This window comes from Papilio xuthus, unplaced genomic scaffold (genome assembly GCF_000836235.2).
Source record: "Papilio xuthus unplaced genomic scaffold, Pxut_1.1 DF829129.1, whole genome shotgun sequence".
Classification (NCBI taxonomy): Eukaryota; Metazoa; Arthropoda; class Insecta; order Lepidoptera; family Papilionidae; genus Papilio; species Papilio xuthus.
The window spans coordinates 1,691,337-1,710,608 of record NW_013529520.1 but is presented as its reverse complement, the minus strand read 5'-3'; the positions used below and the strand labels follow the sequence as shown (position 1 = coordinate 1,710,608).

Sequence of the window (19,272 nt, the reverse complement as noted above, 5' to 3'; positions counted from 1 at the left end):
AAATTTAAAAGTATAGGTAACAAACCTGAACGACAAAACCTCGGAATCAAGGAATAGTAATGAAGAACATACTCAAACTTATATAAAAACGGCTAAACACTCACATATATTCGTCCGGTGGCGGCACCGACTAGTTTCGAGCCCATCGGGGGCCCTTCATCGGGGTGAGTGGGATTGGTATTATTTCGCGGACGCGAGTGAGCGACGGGCTGCGTAATTATAATGTCTCACGAAAGTTTGAATAATTTAAGAACATACTCATATCAAAATGTAAATATACGACACAGTCAAAAAAAGTAAAATTAATTATAACCTAAATTAGAGTGCCTAGATTGTTCCGCCAGTAAACCACTTGAGACAGGGTTTTGGTAAATTAATGAAAAACGCATTGGAAACGAGTTTTATTTAACCAACGTTTTTAATTTCGGCAACTTGTAAAATTATAAATGATAAGATATAACTTAATACGTTTCACTTATTAGTATTCAACTTATTCAAATAGATCGAAGACGAAAATAAAAAAAAGTTTTCTCTAGATATTTACTTCGATATAAAATCACTATTTCCGACACAAGTTATTTGAATTATATTTTTACTTTCTTTTTATAAATAAGCGAGATTCGAAAAGAAACTAATAGAACATCTTAAAATAGATTTTTCCCTCTTATTTTTAGAATATTTTATCTACAGTCAAGATCAATTATTTGGCTTACTAAAGCTTTTTGTAAAAGTTTTGAATAAGATAAAAAAGGGAAGTGCGCCGAACCTGTGCAGTTTTTACAAGAGGACTTGTGATTTGTTAGAAAACTTTTACGAGGCTTTGAGATTTACCCTGCACTTGGAGCCCCCTGTAGAAATAAATTTATTAGTACATTATTTGCCGTACGAAATAGTTCGCGAATGTTTAATATTGATTTTGTAAATCATGTACTTCTTATTTCATTAAAAAACTGTGCATTAGACCATATGTTATTCTGGCGAAAAATACGATTAGAGTGACAATAATTTACCTTTCAAATTATCCAAGCCATTCAGGCTACAGTCTATCAAAATAAAACGGATTAAATATTATTTTCATTCAAACATAATACTCCACTTCTCTCATTTAAGCAAAAAGGACATACTGTGTCATCATCATTAGCTCACCATATGACCCCACCAAGAAGCCTACCCTAAATCAAGGGTAGGGCATAGTCAACCACGCTGGCCAAGTGCGGGTTGGTTGACTTTACACATATCTTTGAATTTCTCCTCAGATAAATGTAGGTTGCATCACGATTTTGTCCTTCACCGTAAGAACGTCGGATAAATGTACATATGGAAATCGGAAATCGAAAAACACATTGTAACATGGCGCGATTCGAATCCAGGTCCTGCAGATTGCAAGTCAAGTGCTTGACTCTTGAGCCACCGTCGCTCTTGTGTAATAACTATGTATTAATGGTTTTATATTTCTCCCGATATCTTTACAGTTATAGTTCCCAAGAGCAATGGATTTATTTTTATTTTGTAGACGAAACGATCAAGTATACGCGCGTCTTGCGAGCTGTTGTTACTTCTGTAATTTATTTACTCTTATCTGTAGTAAATTATCAAAGCATGATAACTTTATACCAAAGCTTCGGATCTTACTTTATATATTATTATATTACTTAGTATTTTTAGTACTACTGTTAAAGTTTTAAAGATATACGAGTACTTTTTAATAATAGAAGTTCTTTGTAAATTTACTAATATTTTTGTACCATTCCAATTAAAGTCTATGCTTGTGCTAGGACATGATTTGCGACAATAGTCGAATGGCGGGATCCGAGCTCCAGACCACATTGATTGGAAATCCAAACCCTTAACCATTAGGCTATTGACGCTTCGAATTTAAAAGAACAATATTGTTATTTTTAATTATTATTTTACTATATTATTTCTTAGAATTGCGCTGGAGTGATACTTGTATTAACACATATCTCTGTCTTTGTTTTGTCATAGAAACTGAAAGAGATAACAATACGTAGCATTGCATGTGTCACGGCAATGGAATTCTGCGGAATTATATACTTTTTTTTAACTTCTTATTACTCTTTTTTACAAATATAATCTTGACATTTTATGACATGTCATTATTGTATTGTGTTTGATAGTAAAGTTTATTTGCTATATTAATTTGATTTTTTAAATAGATTTATTTTATAGTTGTTTTGGTATTTATCGAATTAATTGGAAACAATTAGTAAGTGTATAAAATTATTTATAAAAATTAAATTATACTCTTGTAATAAAACGCAGAAGTACCTCCACTCTTTAAAATGATCTATATATATATCCATATGTTTCATTTCCCCGTTTAAATTTCAGATAATGTCGCAGCACTTTAGAAGTTTACCAAGCCATTCTTTGTTTCGTGATGAAGTGAAGAAAACATACAGACTAACTCCATTTATTGTTACACTTTGTATGTTAACCTGATTACAGATTCGATAACTAATAACTGTGGTAAAATACATATCAAACAAGTCACAGTTGACCCATTTAAACTGTGGCCATCTTTAAGTTTAAGTAGACCATGATTAAACAAGATTTTAACAGTGGTAGAGCCCGCTTTAACATCTTCGCACGTATTGGCCCGGCTCGCCCGGTGAAATACCACGACCACAGGCGTGAAGTGGGAGCAATTCCGCGTTTTGTCTGATGAGTGTGCGTCCCGGAAGCCTAATTTAGTCCTCTTTCCCTTCCCACCCTTTTTCTTATAAGGAAACGATGGGAAGTGGAAGTGGACTTTCCGGATGAGAGATGCATGGAAAGGGAAGATATTTTCTTTCTGTGCATCATCTCCTTCGTCGATTAAAGGTAGACAACGCATATGCAATTGCGTATGTCTATGGGCAACGGTCACTTCGCTTTTTCAGCGATTTCAGGTGGCAGCTCGCTCGTTTGCCACCTTTTATAAAAAAAATATATTATGTCCCTAACATCTCTAAATCCAGGCTTAAGCTTAGGAAAAAAATAATTATACAACAAAATTTACGATCAGTCCTGTCTTTACTTTCTTTTAATCGCTTTTATAATACTTAAAACCAGTATGTGAAAAAAAATATTATTAAAACTATCTTCTAGCTGGCACGAGTTTAACATCAATTGATATAGAAAATTTCATAGAAATGGGACTACGTATAATTCGCTTCAATGTTACAAACTTAACTCGAAACGATAAAATAATATTATTGGCCAAATTCAAGCAAGCTATGAAATCGTTTTGCGAAAAGTATAATATCCCCAGTTGGCCGATTGCAATTTCTATTGATTTACCAAACGCGTGTATCAAAACTGGATGTTTTGTTGATGTAAGTAATACGAAATATGATTCTTAAAATATGTATGACAAAAAGTAACAGACTATTACTATTTGTCAAACTATGAGTTTCTGTTTTTATTATTTATGTAACTAAAACAAGATCTATAAACAACTTTATACAAAAATACCTATACCAGAGCGCTATTAGCTTAACACGTTGAGTGCCACATCAGCCATCGGTGGCTGACACTAGACTTACCGTTTAGGCCGCTTCAGCCATCGATGGCTGACACTAGATTTTCGGTTTATGTCGCGTCAACCATCGGTGGCTGACAGCGTGTAACATGAGAACTATAAAATTTTACACTATTTTGCGTTAAACATGTAAACTATTTTGTACTGCGATCGGAAACACCGGCCCTTTAATACCAGTGCGTATAAACGACGTTCGTGACCTGAACGGGATTGTCTTAGAAATACGCGTGGCGCTCAACGTGTTAATGATTAAGAGTCCGAATCCCACCATTCGAGTATTGTCCTAAAACCATATCCTATCACAAACACTAGACTAGCCGTCGCACGCGACTCCATCCGCGCTGAATTTAAAAAAAAAAAACTTAAGTAGCCAAGGTGTTCTTTCAGGTTTTACATCTATGCCAAATTTTAGCCAGAACCATGAAGCCGTCCTGCAGATACCTTTAAAGAAACATCGATTTATAAATTCGCATTTATAATATTAGTAACAAGAAAGATAAATAAAAAAAAAACTATTATCAAATTTCATGTATCAAATATTTAAACACTTTATTGTTGTAGGATATAACCGAAGTATTTTTAGAAGAAAATGATACGATAGAAATAACTTGCAATACAAAGTTGTGGAACATGTGCAGCAAAGATAGGATATTCATGGACGATCCTTATACTTTTAAATTGATACAAGTTGGTGCAGAAATAACATTGGGTTCGGGAAAAGTTATATTGATATGTACCGAAGTAATTAACGAACAAAGGATAATGTGTAAAGTTCACCAAAAAGGTTCGATAGGGAATTTGGAATTTTTCTGCGTCCGCGGAATCAAACATATTAAACCTCCTTTATCGAAATACGATTTGAATATGATCGAATTCGCTAAAGAGTTTTCAGTAAGTATCCAATTTGATTTAGGGAAAAGTAAACTATGTTTTTTTTAATTTAATGAGACTGTTACAATGAGAATTAAGTGTTTAAAATGTTAGTTGATTACTTATAAGAATACTAGCTGACGCCCGCGACTCTGTCCGTGCGGAATTAAAAAAATACTTAATTAAGGGCCTATGTGTTTTTCCAGACTATGTTTTACTCATATGCCAAATTTCAGTATGATCTATGCAGCCGTTAAGGAGATACCTTCAAACATCCATCCATCCATCCAAACACTCTCAAAAATATTAAAATTGTAAGATTATGAAGGAGATTTATTATTATATTTTACTGAATCTCGAATCGTAAAATAAACTTTAAAACTCTTAATTTTGTTAACTTTTGTTCCATTTTCAGCTAGACATAATAATAATGAATTCAGTTCGGCGCACATCGGTACTAGATAAAGTGAAAGCTCTTTTTAAAAATTGTCCAACGCCGCACATCATTAGCACGATTTGTGAACAAGAGGGATTGGATAATATAGATGACATTATTGAGGTAAAAAGTATTCAAACATTTATATCCTTACTTTATTCTTTTTTTTAATACATTAAAGGTCATCGCTTATTATATCCATCCAGTGGTAACTTGCTCAGATCTTAACGTGTTAATGTAATTCGCGTTCGAATTCGTTACAGATTTAATTAAATAATTTTGAATCTAAAATACAATTTCTAAATTTATTTCTTGTATAAAACGTTCACATACATAAGTAACATGGAACGTATATTATTATTTCAGGCGTCTGATGGTATTATATTAGCCAGAGAATTTCTAGCTTACGAAATTCTCAATAAATATCAAATGAGTGCAATACAGATGCAAATAAGTGCTAAATGTAGACAGGTACCATAAGAAATTTATTTTCTTCACAATCTTAGAAGTAATTTAATTAGCTCAATATTTAATCCATTTACTCTTACTAACATTATAAATTCGAATGTTTGGATGGATGTCTGGATGAATGTTTGAAGGTATCTCCGGAACAGCTCAATGGATCTTAATGAAATTTGGCACAGATGTAGAACACAGACTGGTACCTAGGGTACTTATTTTTTTTTAATTCCGCGAGGACGGAGTCGCGAGCAACAGCTAATGCTTTGTACATTTTAACGCATATTAATTACTTTACAGAAAGGAAAACCATTCTTCATCTCTGGAAATATTTTAGACGAAAGTTTAAAAAAAGGCATGTTGGTTGATCGTGATGTTTTTGACATCACAAATGCGGCAATCGACGGCACCGGCTTTCTTCTACGACATTTAGACAATCCATCACATATATTGGTTGCGATGAAAATTTTAGATTCTATTTGTAAATCAGTAGAATCTGTAGCAATGGAAAAAGATTTCTGGAGAGTTCTTGATGAGGTATTGTTAATCATATATATATATATATATATATATATATATATATTACTACTTTATTACACTACATAGACGCCACTAGAAATACGACACGATTTTACACCAATCCGGTTTTTATTCTTCTTAGCATAATTTAACATGTGCATGTTTATCCTGCGTAGGCAATATATCCATTCGATTAGAAGTAACTTGACTGATTTTGAAGATTTAACAGAGCTTTGATTTATAGGTTTATAGCCAATTAACCCTTGTTAATTGTAGATTAAAATGCCTGCTAATGCTGCGGAAGCGTGTTGCCTAGCGTGTGCTCTCGCAGCGAAGCAGACGAAATCAAAGGTTATCGTAGCGCCAACGGTGACAGGGAGCACTGCGCGACATCTCGCACGCGTCGCTCCCGAAGTTCTTATACTGACGATAAGCTCAAATCCATTCACGGCAAGGAAACTGCAGTTGTATAGAGGAGTAATACCTTTAATTTATGCTGGTAAGATACTTATTAAAAATATAATTTGTTTTTTGACTTGACTTAAAGTCCTATGTCCCCGTAGTGGGGCAGAGGGCGTCCGCAGTTCGCTCGATCTTGGGCTCTGCGTTTGGTCTCTGGCCATGTCAGCCCGATTACCTTCATATCGGCAGTCAATGCCAACACTCCTGAAGAGTTCATTTTGACACTTTAACTTGGAACTTAACACGAAGTTCATAATAAAAAAAAATGAATATATTGATTTGAATCTTAATAAATAAAAAAAATATTTCTTTTCGTATTAAATTGCGAAATAACAGTGTTCTTTTTTTTACAGAAAAAGCAAGATCAAAGTTTGAAGACGAAGTGAACTCGCGAGTCTCGTTCGCTGTGTCATATTGCGTTAAGCATAATATATTAAAATATAAGCAAACTTACGTTCTGTTGAGACGAAGTACTATCTACAGTGGTTTCCCTGACCAGCTCAGTGTGCGCACGGTCTCCTCGAAATTTCATATAGGTGATCACACCGATACTAAATAAGACCTATAAATAAAATAAAAACATTTCAAATTAATCTTTATTTTTTATTTATCTCGCAAACATAAGTAATTTTCATGGTTTTTAGCTAAATCTAGTAAAATCTTTTTAAATTGCAACAAATGCATACAAAAAATAGCCCACCCTTCCCGCTGTTAACTCGAGATAACTAGGAACAGTCAGACCAATAAAATATTTGTTTGTATCTAGATATTTCATCAGTTCGTGTTTATTATCTGTTTTGGAGATATAAAAAAAATACTTTTCTGCACTACTCGTATTGTTTATGCCTAAAAGAAATATATTATATTCTTTTTAATATGTAACAGCTATTTTCGATTGTAGAAGACGATTTCAATCTCTGGAAAATTGTCAAACACTTCTCATGTCAACGCTAAGTCACTTACAATTTTCATAAAATTTAAAAATTCACAGAATTTTAATTACATATTCATTACAACTAAAAGATTGTTTTCTACATTCATACTAAAGGTAAATTTCGAATTAATATTACTTATGTTTGATTTCAATAAAATTAAATGTATTTTTAAAACTTTCAGATGTTACCTCATCAGGGTTCGGTATACTGTAGGAGTATACGTAAAAATTTAATGTTGGAAGAAGATGCCAAGTCTTATAGACTTACGCCGTTCATTATCACATTTTGTAAGTAAACATATGACGCATAGGTAATTAGATTACTCTTGTTCCTGATATACTAAATCATATTTATCATCATTATTCCGGATACCATACCTTTTCGAATTACCAATAGGCAACAGGAGCATCGGTGGCTCAGGGGTCAAGCACATAACTTACAATCTACAGGTCCTGGGTTCGAATCCCACCATGTACTAATGTGTTTTTTTATTTCCGATTTACTTATGTACATTTATCCGATATTCTTACGGTGAAGGCAAACATCGTGATGCAACCTGCACATATCTGAGAAGAAATTCAATGATATGTGAGAAGTCAACCAACCTGCACTGGGTCAGCGTGGTTGAGAGTCTAGTGGGTGACTTTGGGTAGGCTCCGAGCCCCTCCGTGGCGACATATAGTGAGCTGATGATTAGATTTATGCATTACCGACCTATCGTCCATGTCGTTGTTTCGAATTTAGCCATTCGACTATTGTCATGAACCACATAAAATATACTAGTACTTGCATGGAAAGGGAAAATATTTTCTTTCTGTGCATCCTCTCCTCCGTCGGTTAAAGGTAGGCAACGCATATGCAATTGCGTATGTCTATGGGCAACGGTCACTTCGCTATTTCAACGATTTCAGGTGGCCGCTCGCTCGTTTGCCACCTTATGATAAAAAAAAAAAACTTACGGATAATGTTATAGTATATATTTATGAATATAGAAAAATCTTCCTATATTTTATTTCGAGTAATGTAAGTGATATTTTATATTCTAAGATTCATTTGATTTTAGCCGATGCCGGCTTGACATCAATCGACATGGAAAACTTTATTGAAATGGGATTGCGCATCATTAGATTTAGAATGACAAAGTTAACTCACAATGATAAAATAATGTTATTAGCAAAGTTTAGAGAAGCTTCAAAAGTATACTGTTCCAAATACGGTGTTGAAAATTGGCCGATTGCAATTTCTATTGATGTTCCTAACGCATGCATTAAAACTGGCAGCTTAAATGAGGTGACTGTATACAATTATTATTTTATAATGTATATTGTAACTAGCTGTCGACTCACAATTAACCTATGTTTTCTTTCACACTATCATCTATATGTATGCCAAATTTCATCGAGATCTATTCAGCCGTTCTGGAGATGCCTTCAAACAAACATCCATCCATCTAAACATTCCCATTTATAATATTAGTATGAAGTATGATTAAATGTGTGGAATAAGTTAAGCACAGACAATAAAATGGGATCAAATAAATAAAAACAAAAGCGAGAATTCATTGAGCTATTTTAGGTATTTTTTGTTCAATCTCATCCAAATATATTATACAATTCACAAAAAATACTGAATTCAATATTTTCATATATATATATATATTCATATATTTGCTTCCATTGTTATGAATGTTAGGAGTTAAACATTAAAATGAATAGTATTAACGATTTAATTAACTGTAATTGGGATCTCGGAATCGGCTCCAACGATTTTCATAAAATTTATTATATAGGGGGTTTCAGAGCGATAAATCGATCTAGCTAGGAATCATTTTTTGAAAATGTAATTTTATTCGTGTTTTATCGATAATCAACTTAACTTAAACTTAACTTTTTCTATCGGTAAGATCGAAAAATATTATTCATATTTCATCATTTTATTAGTAATTCGTACTTAAATATAATTTCCAAAAAACACAATTTAAAAAAAATATCCAGATTTTGGTACACTAAATCAATTACTTTATTATTATCACATTTAATTTCAATTTCACAAACGAAAGTGGTGACTTGTGGAGACGACGGCCCAGTTCGGGTCGCTGAATCACCCTAGTTAGTTAATTAAATGAAATTGTTGAATCACTATTCCAGGAATTAGGAGTTGAAGAAATAACATTAGAAGAAAATAGCAAGATAAATGTAACATGCAATAAGAAATATTGGAACAAATGCAGTAAAGATTTAATATTCATGGATGACCCATTTACATTTCCATCAATTATACCCGGTACTGAAATAACAATAGGCAGTGGCAAAGTTATTATGTTTTGTGTTCAAATTATTAATACGGAAATGATCAAATGTAAAATAGCTCAAGGTGGCCTGATAGGAGAACTGGAAGCTTTCTGTGTACGCGGCATCAGGCATATAAAACCAGCTTTATCCAATTATGATCTGAAGATGATTGACTTTGCCAAAGATTATAAAGTTGAGTCTACATTTGTTTTTAAATTTTTCATAAAGGCACTCTCTGTCGGAATTAAAAACAAAATGTAATTAGTAGCCTATGTATTTTTCCAGACTATGGTCTGGTCTACATTTATGTCAAATTTCAGCGAGATCCATGCAACATCTTTACACTTTTTAACAAACTTCCATCTAACTATCCATCTAAACATTCGCATTTATAATGTTAAGTAAAAAATAAGATTATGGTACTAACATTTTTTTAGCTTGACGTAATCATATTGAATTCAGTTCGTTATCCAATAACTATAACTAGAGTGAGAAATTTATTTAAGAACCATCGATTGCCGCACATTATTAGCACTATATGCGAACAGGAAGGTTTGGACAATATTGACGAGATTATAGAGGTATAAATATCTATATATTTTAAATTTAGTTTTGTTCGTATAAAACAAAAGAAGCGCCTGTCAAAATTTATGCTTTTTATGTTGACAATGACAAGATTGATAATATAATATACTAGCGGAGTCGACAGACGTTGTCCTGTCTACACGTCTTTAATTTGAAAATTCAAATATTATTTGAAATTTGACACTGTGATGGTAGCGCCATCTGTCGGATCCAATGTAAAAGATTCCAAAATCAACAACTACTAATAAATTAAAAATTAATTAAAAAAACATTATCCAGCGGACAAAATTGTGAATCTAAACCATTCCCAGATCCCCTTGAACACACACAAAAAATTTCATCAAAATCGGTCCAGTCGTTTGAGAGAAGTTCAGTGACATACACACTCACAGAACAATTATATATATAAAGATTTAAGAGTTCATTGAGCTTTGAAAATGTAATAACTAACCGTTTCTTAATAACTCGTGACTATTACCGTGGGTTTCTGAGACCAAAATCCCTGTTTAAAACATATTATTATCACTGTTTTGTCTCAGATTGGTCTCAGAAACCAACCGTAAGAATATAAATTCAAAATCTTTTTTAGATTGTCAAATATAAGATTACGTTACACATAAATATATGGGCGTTTAATTTTTATTTTTTACTTACATATAATAAGGAACCTATTTCCTTTTATTGTTATAGATATCTGATGGAATAATATTAGCAAGGGAATTTTTAGCATATGAAATTGTCAACCAGTATCGTATGGCTGGTATACAAATGCAAATTAGCGGAAAATGTAAGCAGGTAACTGAATTGATTGATATCGAATTAATGAATAAAATCTTTAAACATATACATATTTATGACAAATATGTAATTTTGTTTAGCGAGGGAAACCGTTCTTTGTTTCGGGTAATATTTTAGAAGAGAGTCTTAAGAAAGGCATTATTACGGATCGCGATCTTTACGATATCACAAACACAGCAATGGATAACACTGGATTTATATTAAAAGAGCTACGTGATCCATCACATTTATTAATTGCTATGGATATTTTGGATTCAGTTTGTAGATCGGTGGAATCTACTAAAAGAGATGAGGATTTTTGGAGGATTTTAGACGAGGTTTGTTTCAATTTATTACACATGCACACACAAGCACAATCATATAAGTTGTCTTTTTTATATCATAAGGTGGCAAACGAGCGAGCGGCCACCTGAAATCGCTGAAATAGCGAAGTGACCGTTGACCATAGACATACGCAATTGCATATGCGTTGTCTACCTTTAATCGACGGAGGAGAGGATGCCCAGAAAGAAAACATTTTCCCTTTCCATGCATCCTTCCATCCGGAAAGTCCACTTCCACTTCCCATCCTATTCTTATAAGAAAAAGGGTGGGAAGGGAAAGAGGACTAAATTAGGCCTCCGGGACGCACACTCATCAGACGAAACGCGGAATTGCTTTCACTTTACGCCAGTCTTCTGTGTGGTCGTGGTATTTCACCGGGCGAGCCGGGCCAATTCGTGCGAAGATGTTAAAGCGGGCTCTACCAATGTTAAAAATATGTCTACGCAATTTTTGTAAAAAGTTATCAAGATAAAAAGGTTTGTTCATTATATTTTTAATATGTATATTAAAATGGTGTTCCAAAAAATGTTAATAATGTGTTGCACAAAAATTATTATAAAACATTTGTTATTTAGCTGAAGATGCCAGTAAATGCGGCAGAAGCATGTTGTCAAGCTTGTGCACTTGTGGCGAGACAGACGCAATCCAAAGTGGTCATTGTGCCGACGGTGAGCGGCAAAACAGCTCGATGTTTGTCACACATTGCACCAGATGTCACCATATTCACGATCACATCGAATCCTGTCACTGCCAGAAAGTTACAACTTTATAGAGGAATATTATCTATTATTTATAACGGTAATTTTGTCTTTTTTTTTGTTTTACCTTACCAAATTACACCTCATTGTGCTAACCATAAACACACAGTATTACGATTGAAAACCTTTTCGGGTATTAATAAGAGAATTATTTCAGTATTTTTTTAAAGAGACTGGCAGCTTGTAGCTTATACTCAATTTTAACCTATATAGGGATGGTAACATCTGCATATTTTGGTTAGACTTTACATTGGGCTATAGGTGTTTGAATGGAGTAAAATTTAAATCATATTGTTTTTTTTAGTGAATAAAGACCAAAGTTTTGATGAGGCAATGGGCGATCGTGTTAACTTCGCTGTGTGTTACTGCATTACTCGTAACATATTGAATTACAAGGATACTTATGTTGTATTAAGAAGGTCTACTATGTATAGCGCCTTCGCTGACAATCTAAGTGTAGGTACAGTCAATACAAAATCACATACAGTTTTACAATGTTCTTCTACCAAACTTCTGGCTACGTTACCCTAATATGTTGGTTTTCATTCAATGTATTAATTACATAAGACCAATGGAGGCAAAAACTATATTATAATTTCTAAACCAATTTAAGCGTGGTACAAACGTATAAGATTTTTGTATCTTAACAGTTAAGAAGTACCAATAAAATATATTTTGATACAAAAACTGTTTTCCTTATCATATCCCACAGAAACCGTACATAATTCTGCGATCCTTTTTTTTATAAGATAAGGGGGCAAACGAGCGGCGGGAACACCGAGGTGATCAACGACACCCATGGATATCTGCAACACCAGAGTAACCGCAGATGCGTTGCCAGCATTTAAGGAAATGGTATGCTCGCTTCTTGAAGGTCCCTAAGTTGTATTCCTAGCTAGCCTATGGATTCTTCCAGACAATGCTCTACTTTTATACAAAACTTCATCCAGATCCATGAAGCCGTTTCAAGATACCTTCTAACAAACATGTATTCAACAATTTAAACTTACGCATTTATAATATTAGTAAGATGAATAATTAGTTCAGACTTATGATGCAACTAATCCTAACTATATAAAAGTTACAGCACAACTTTATAGTTGAAGGTATTGTTTTGCTATTGGCGTTGGGAAAATTGAATTCGCCGCGGGATTACAATGCGGCGGGGGATTTGATCAAAAACAAACAATTCATTTTTCCATATAGCTTTTTTATTTGTACGATCTAATCGTAGCGATTGCACCAAATTTTGAAACAATTTCGTAATAAACTATCTATTTATTGATACGTTATTATTAACAAATATTTTACTGGTAGTATATTTGGATACTTACCTGATTATATGTAAAACAAGAAGCGAATGAGACAGTTTCTTCATAAAGAATCAACGGTATCCGGTTTTTAGATGACAAAAGCAGGAACATATAAACTATTGAACAATCTCTCTAACCGTGGGTTTCCGATATCAAAACCTATGTATAAAACATTTAAGAGTAGAGAGAATAGGTATTTACTAAGCTAGTGCGTACCATCCTTTAATCACATAGTCATTTACTATCAAGTGAGTTTGTGGTCAAGCACCTATTTATCCAATAAAAAAATAAAAAAACATAGTATCATCCTTCTCTTAACCTTTGTAAAACGATAACAGCTTGTTTTTAAAGGAGATTTTGGTCTCAGAAACCCATGCTAATTAGCATACACTTATGCCCAGATCCTGAGGAATACCTTTATATATGTTATTATATTATATTAAAATAGAATGCATAAAGTTATTTATTGCCACTGTTACATTAGTACTGTGTTAATCTAGTTGGTAATGGTAACAAACTATTGAAAGGCTGGCAATACGCCAACTGAATATGTTCCTATTAAACGTAATGCTGTTATGCTATTAAATTGAAATATTAACAAAGAAATTGTAACACTGAAATGTAGACACTTTGATCTACGGTTAAAGAGGCGATTTGTGCTTCCTGTGAGACTCTCAAATTGAATTTATATAACCACACTTTTATGTGCGATACACATTGATAAATCGGTTGCCTAATGAACAAATAGCAGTGTAGAATAAGAAAAAAATAATCTAGATGTTTCAAAGTTATACAAGCGTAAAAACAGATTTCTTTCAAATAATGTTATAGTTCACAAATACATACTCCGCTGGTGCGGGGAACCAAAGTGGGTCTTGGATATCGGCAAAGACACCTGTCCTGCGCTGTCTCCTGCCAGTCCATCGCTTGTAGCTTAATTATTTAATTAATGATGGTTTAGCAAAGCAAATATTTTGATCAAGGCATAAAACGTTCGCAAAAAAAATTAAAAACAATAATTTCGAAGACACCTCTGTGAATATGTTTGTGAAACTTCTTGACCGTATGTAGGTCAATAGTTGATGCCAAAAGCTATAGCCGCTGCAACTCCAAACGATGGATGAGTTGCAAATTTACTTGGATATTCCCTTTGATGGTATATTTTATACACGTTTCGATTTACTCAGAGTTTGAGCAAGTTATACATAGGATTTAACTTTGATTTTTTTTGACTAGTCAAACTAAGTTTGATAGTTTTGCATAAGAATCTAGTTTTATCCAATAACAAGAGGTTGATTTTTCACTAGTATTTAATATAACCATTCCAAAACGTGTTACTTCTCCGCCAGTCAAATCTAAGTGATACTGAGTTTATAAGGACTTTAGTACAGTTGCGAAAAACATCAAACCCGGAATCAAATATCGAAGCACGTTGAAATTTATCAAACGTTGTAACTTTTTGCAGGCACGTTTCGAATGTAAAGTCGGAGGTTTATAAATTCAATTTGAACTTCGGAGTGCCGCGTAAATTGCCCTGTCTACCATCAAACGACCGAACCCCTTTGACGTCCGGCGATGCTCGTTCGTCACTTGCATGTCCGAGAAGCCATTAAAAATCTAGACTTTTAGATACTCCGACCACGTGATCAAAATTTCATTCAAAACTGTACAAAAACTATAGTTTCGCTATAAGTTTTGACTGCAGTCACACTTGTAGTTAAACATATCGTTATCCTTTACATTTTCTTTAAGAAAAAAAGAAACAACATTATGTATCCCCGCAATTGAAACCCACAGTAATGAAATTATTATTGCATTGTATTAAAATTACTTTAAAATCATAGTGGGATTGCAACTTTCTCCTTAAATTGTTTAAGGTGTGTAAGCAATTTAAATTGAAAACACATTGTTTTCCTTTAAACGGGAAAGTAATTAAACTACGTAGTTTTAACTACACAAGCAGCCAAGTTACGAACAATACAAAGTTGGAGACAACATGTGTCTACATGTTAACTTCAAATAATAACTTTAATAACGATTTCCTTTATTATAATGTTGACAATTTGTAGTCAAAGGTTGACAATATAATTACTAAGCAATCTAAATGTTTATTAATAAAATAAATCTCGAGGTTTGCGTGGTTGTTTGTTACTTCAGATCGGGTGAATGAGTCTGGATGAAATTTGACACAGAATTAGAACATTTTTTTAACCCACCTGATGTTAAGAGATGATGTGGTCCAAAGGTAGTACTTGCTAGCTTAGTACTCTTGAAGGCCCACGTCATACTTGGACGGAAAAACTAACGCCGGCAACTTATTCTAATCTTTTACAGTACGCACATGAAACGACGATTCAAAATTCTTCGTTCGAGTATAGTTTGAGCATAGTCTGGTACAGCGCGTAGGTCCTTAATGAAAAATGCCTGTTTCCCGTTTCCGCTTCCGTTTTGAAAATTAACAGACATCTAGGCTACGAAACATATACTTTGGGTTTCATATAGTGAAAGTTGCGGGCAACAGCTAGGCTTGTATTTCCTCTACGCGTATTCCTTTCTTATTTTTAAAAGTGCTTTAAAAAGGTTGTCAATGTCATTATATATATGAAGTTTCAGGAGGTGACAGAAAAATAAGTCAGTAATATTTTTAAGCGTTATCCTTTTGCTTTATAATTTGTTTTTATAGCGATTTAATTACATTCTTAAACATTTTTTATTATTTTTTTTACAGTTATGGTCTGGCCAACTGAATTTGATACAAGATTGGGTGAAGTAAGTTAGAAACTAATAAGTTTTGTTCACATACTTTTTACAAGTGGATATAATTGTAGGATAAAAATAAATAAATAAAAAAAATAAAAATGTTCTCTTGTAAAGTATGACGCAATGGAGCTTCCCGGCCAGCAGCTGTCCGCAGCTACGGCGTACAGTCCGCTAGACCACGTGCTAAATCTGGACATCAAATTGCCAGCAGCGTGTCAACGTCTTACCGGAATTATAGCTACTGTAGGTAAGTTGAGGAAGAAAAGAAAATAAAAAGAAAAGTACTTTTTTCTTTGCATTTAAATGTAAATTTGTGTCAGGAAATAGGGTACAATTTACATTTTTGTTAAATTTCAGGGAAGGCATCAAACGATGTAGAGACGATGCAGAGGATGATGGCAGCTGGCATGAATATTGCTCTGCTCAATCTCTCTTTTGGAACTCGAGACGATCACATTGATACCATCAAGAATTTACGGCAAGCGGCCAAGAACTACAGCGTGGTGGTCGGGAAGAACTTTCCCCTAGGCATTGCTGCGCGTCTACCGGGAAGGAAGATTAGAACCGGGTATATTTCTGATGTAAGTTAATTTAAAAATTATCTAAACTAACCGGTAGTATGCGCTACAAAAAAGTCCTATGTAGCAATGTGCTACGGTAGTGTACTGCATGCTACGGCGTAGCAGAAATCGTAGACACTTTATATTTATTATTGTGTTGAGCCACTAAAAAAGTACTTGAAAAATTTTTCATTGTTTCAGACTTATGTAGAACCTGTTGAATTAATAAGTGGGGAAACCGTTCGATTGACTACAGATGAAACATACAAAGACAGGTGTTCGAGTAGTATTGTATACATTGACTTTCTCCATTTCGCGGAACAGTTAAAGAAAGGTGACATCATACTTCTGGACAATGAAACGATACAATTAAAGGTCGAAATCATATCGACTACGACATTGACTTGCAAAATAGAGAGAGGCGGAATGTTAGGATCGAACAAAGATGTGTTTGTACCAAATGTTGTGCTCAAAATGCCCACTTATTCCGAAAAGGATAAAGTTTATATCGACATGGCTGTGCATCATCAGGTGTGTTTACCTTTTTTTATTACAATAATATATTATTATTATATAGTCATTAACAGTTATGTAATTTTAGCATTTATGTACATTTAAGTGTATGTAAAAACTTTATTAATTATTGTTTTCTTTTCTAGCTTGATATCCTAGTGGCATCATTTGTTGATTCAAAAGATTCAATTTTAGAATTGAGGAATGCGATGGGAGAAAAAGGAAAAAAGATATCTATCGTTGCTAATATACAAACTTTAGAAGGATATTACAATTTTGATGAAATACTCGAGGTTACGCCGCAATTGTTTGAAATTAAATTTAGTTAAATATGAATAATATTTCGTTTAACGGATTTGTTTGTCAATTGTTTTTCTAGGTAGCTAATGGTGTTATGATTACAAGACAAGAATTGGGATCTGATATATCACCGAAGAAATTAGTAATTGCTCAAAAGAATATGATTGCACGCGCTAACAAGGTAAACAATTTCAGACCTCCGACTTCATCCTAATGAACTGAATATAAGGCGTAGATATTCTATACAATAGCATTTATACTTCTGGAAATATTAATATTTAATTCTTAACTCTTTAGAAATAGATGGTATTATTATATATTGATTGTCATTTGTTTTACAGGCCAACGTACCAGTCTGCTTGTGTGCGCATCTTTTAAGTAGTATGAGATTTAATAAAATACCATTAAGAGCTGAGCTACTCGATGTGGCAAACTGTATCTTAGACGGAGCTGACGCTTTAGTGCTGTCAGCAGAAACAGCTATAGGAATTTGTCCAGTTGACACGATAAGTTGCATGGCGAGTGCTTGTAAAGAGGCCGAAGCTTGTGTGTGGACTAAGAATATATTTCAAGATTACGTTGAAAAGGTTGATGCATTACTTTTTATACAATGTTTTTTGATATTTTTTTTTTGCATAATACGTCTAAATCCATGACAAGGATCAAAACAATTTAGTACAGGGTGTTACTTATTATACCGATCACTGAATTCATGTCTCTACTTGAACATCCTTTATCCACCTCTTGTGATTGGTCTAGTCTATTGTGTTTTAGTGGTGTTCAACGGCACGACACGCATGTTTACGCGCATATCATTGTGGTTTTAGACTCCAATGCCTTGTGACCAAGCGACAGCTATTGCAATGTCAGCAGTACTGGCGTCGTATCGTTCTCTTGCGGCTGCCATTGTTGTAGTGACTACTTCCGGAACCTCCGCGTTTCAAGTCGCCAAGTACCGGCCGAGGTGTCCAATTATAGCGGTCACTCGTTATGCGGCACTCGCCAGACAGATGCATTTGTACAGAGGTGTTATGCCGCTGATTTATGAATGTAAGTCCTATGATAAATGTAATTTTGTATCCATCATAATATTAGCATTCTCATGGCCGTTGTATTTTTAGACCACGTACCGTAATTAGGTGCAACGTTTGAATACTTCAAACTTGATTATCAAAAAGAGACTTGATAACAATAAACAGACGTTTAGTTGCAATATTATAAACTACTGTAGCTAGCGACACCGACCGCGGGGAATTAAAAACATTGAATTAATAGAAGTAGCCTATTTCTTCTTCCGTTCTACAACTATGCCAAATTTTTGCAAGATTTGTGCAGCCGTTCTGGTGATACCTTTTAACAAACCCCCATCCATCCATCCATCTTAACTCGCATTTATAACTTTAGTAAGCTAATGCTTGCATTTAATTTCATTTAATTTAAAACAACCCCATCAACAAACCACATCGCAATCGCATCGCAATCGCATCGCAACGCATCGATGCGAATGATTTTTGGGAATAAATCTCTATTGTTTATCGATATTTTTATGCACCAGATACCCCGGACTCGGATTGGCAAGTACACCTCGAGCAGCGCATCAACTTCTGTACAAAGTGGGCGATGCAGCGTGGCTTCGTGCGTGTCGGAGATCCCATAGTTATAGTCTGTGGATGGAAGCAGGGCTCCGACTTTACTAACACCATGAGAATTGTTTATGCCACTGCTGATATTAACGTAACATAATGTGGAATTTTATATGTTCTTTATTTATACGATTTTATGTTATGCTTTGTTTTATTTATGCTTCGCTCATAAGAAAGTAAATATGTATAAGTCCGTGTAATT

The 19,272-nt window shown here is 33.9% G+C and overlaps 3 protein-coding genes across 4 annotated transcripts; all 3 read left to right on the top strand.

The window, feature by feature from the left end:
* Nucleotides 1–2,123: 2,123 nt before the first annotated feature.
* On the top strand, nt 2,124–6,864 carry LOC106120206 (pyruvate kinase-like). Its single transcript, XM_013315476.1, has 9 exons — nt 2,124–2,227; nt 2,353–2,449; nt 3,112–3,338; nt 4,106–4,435; nt 4,830–4,973; nt 5,217–5,321; nt 5,610–5,846; nt 6,105–6,327; nt 6,644–6,864. The coding sequence occupies exons 2-9, from the start codon at nt 2,356–2,358 to the stop codon at nt 6,847–6,849; spliced, it is 1,566 nt and encodes a 521-aa protein (XP_013170930.1). The 5' UTR covers nt 2,124–2,227; nt 2,353–2,355; the 3' UTR covers nt 6,850–6,864.
* Nucleotides 6,865–7,187: 323 nt separating this feature from the next.
* Nucleotides 7,188–12,668, top strand: LOC106120193 (pyruvate kinase-like). 2 transcript variants are annotated; one of them, XM_013315463.1, is made up of 10 exons: nt 7,188–7,338; nt 7,407–7,512; nt 8,289–8,515; nt 9,373–9,508; nt 9,593–9,708; nt 9,954–10,097; nt 10,792–10,896; nt 10,980–11,216; nt 11,799–12,021; nt 12,286–12,668. In XM_013315463.1, the coding sequence occupies exons 2-10, from the start codon at nt 7,407–7,409 to the stop codon at nt 12,510–12,512; spliced, it is 1,521 nt and encodes a 506-aa protein (XP_013170917.1). In that variant the 5' UTR covers nt 7,188–7,338; the 3' UTR covers nt 12,513–12,668. The 2 variants fall into 2 exon arrangements, with proteins under 2 accessions (XP_013170917.1, XP_013170909.1); XM_013315455.1 differs by having other exon boundaries at nt 7,189–7,338; nt 9,373–9,708.
* A 3,284-nt stretch (nt 12,669–15,952) lies between these two features.
* LOC106120215 (pyruvate kinase) lies at nt 15,953–19,209 on the top strand. The gene is made up of 9 exons (XM_013315489.1): nt 15,953–16,063; nt 16,169–16,301; nt 16,412–16,635; nt 16,816–17,145; nt 17,274–17,420; nt 17,507–17,608; nt 17,769–18,014; nt 18,255–18,477; nt 18,983–19,209. The coding sequence occupies exons 1-9, from the start codon at nt 16,025–16,027 to the stop codon at nt 19,168–19,170; spliced, it is 1,632 nt and encodes a 543-aa protein (XP_013170943.1). The 5' UTR covers nt 15,953–16,024; the 3' UTR covers nt 19,171–19,209.
* The last annotated feature ends 63 nt before the right edge of the window (nt 19,210–19,272 follow it).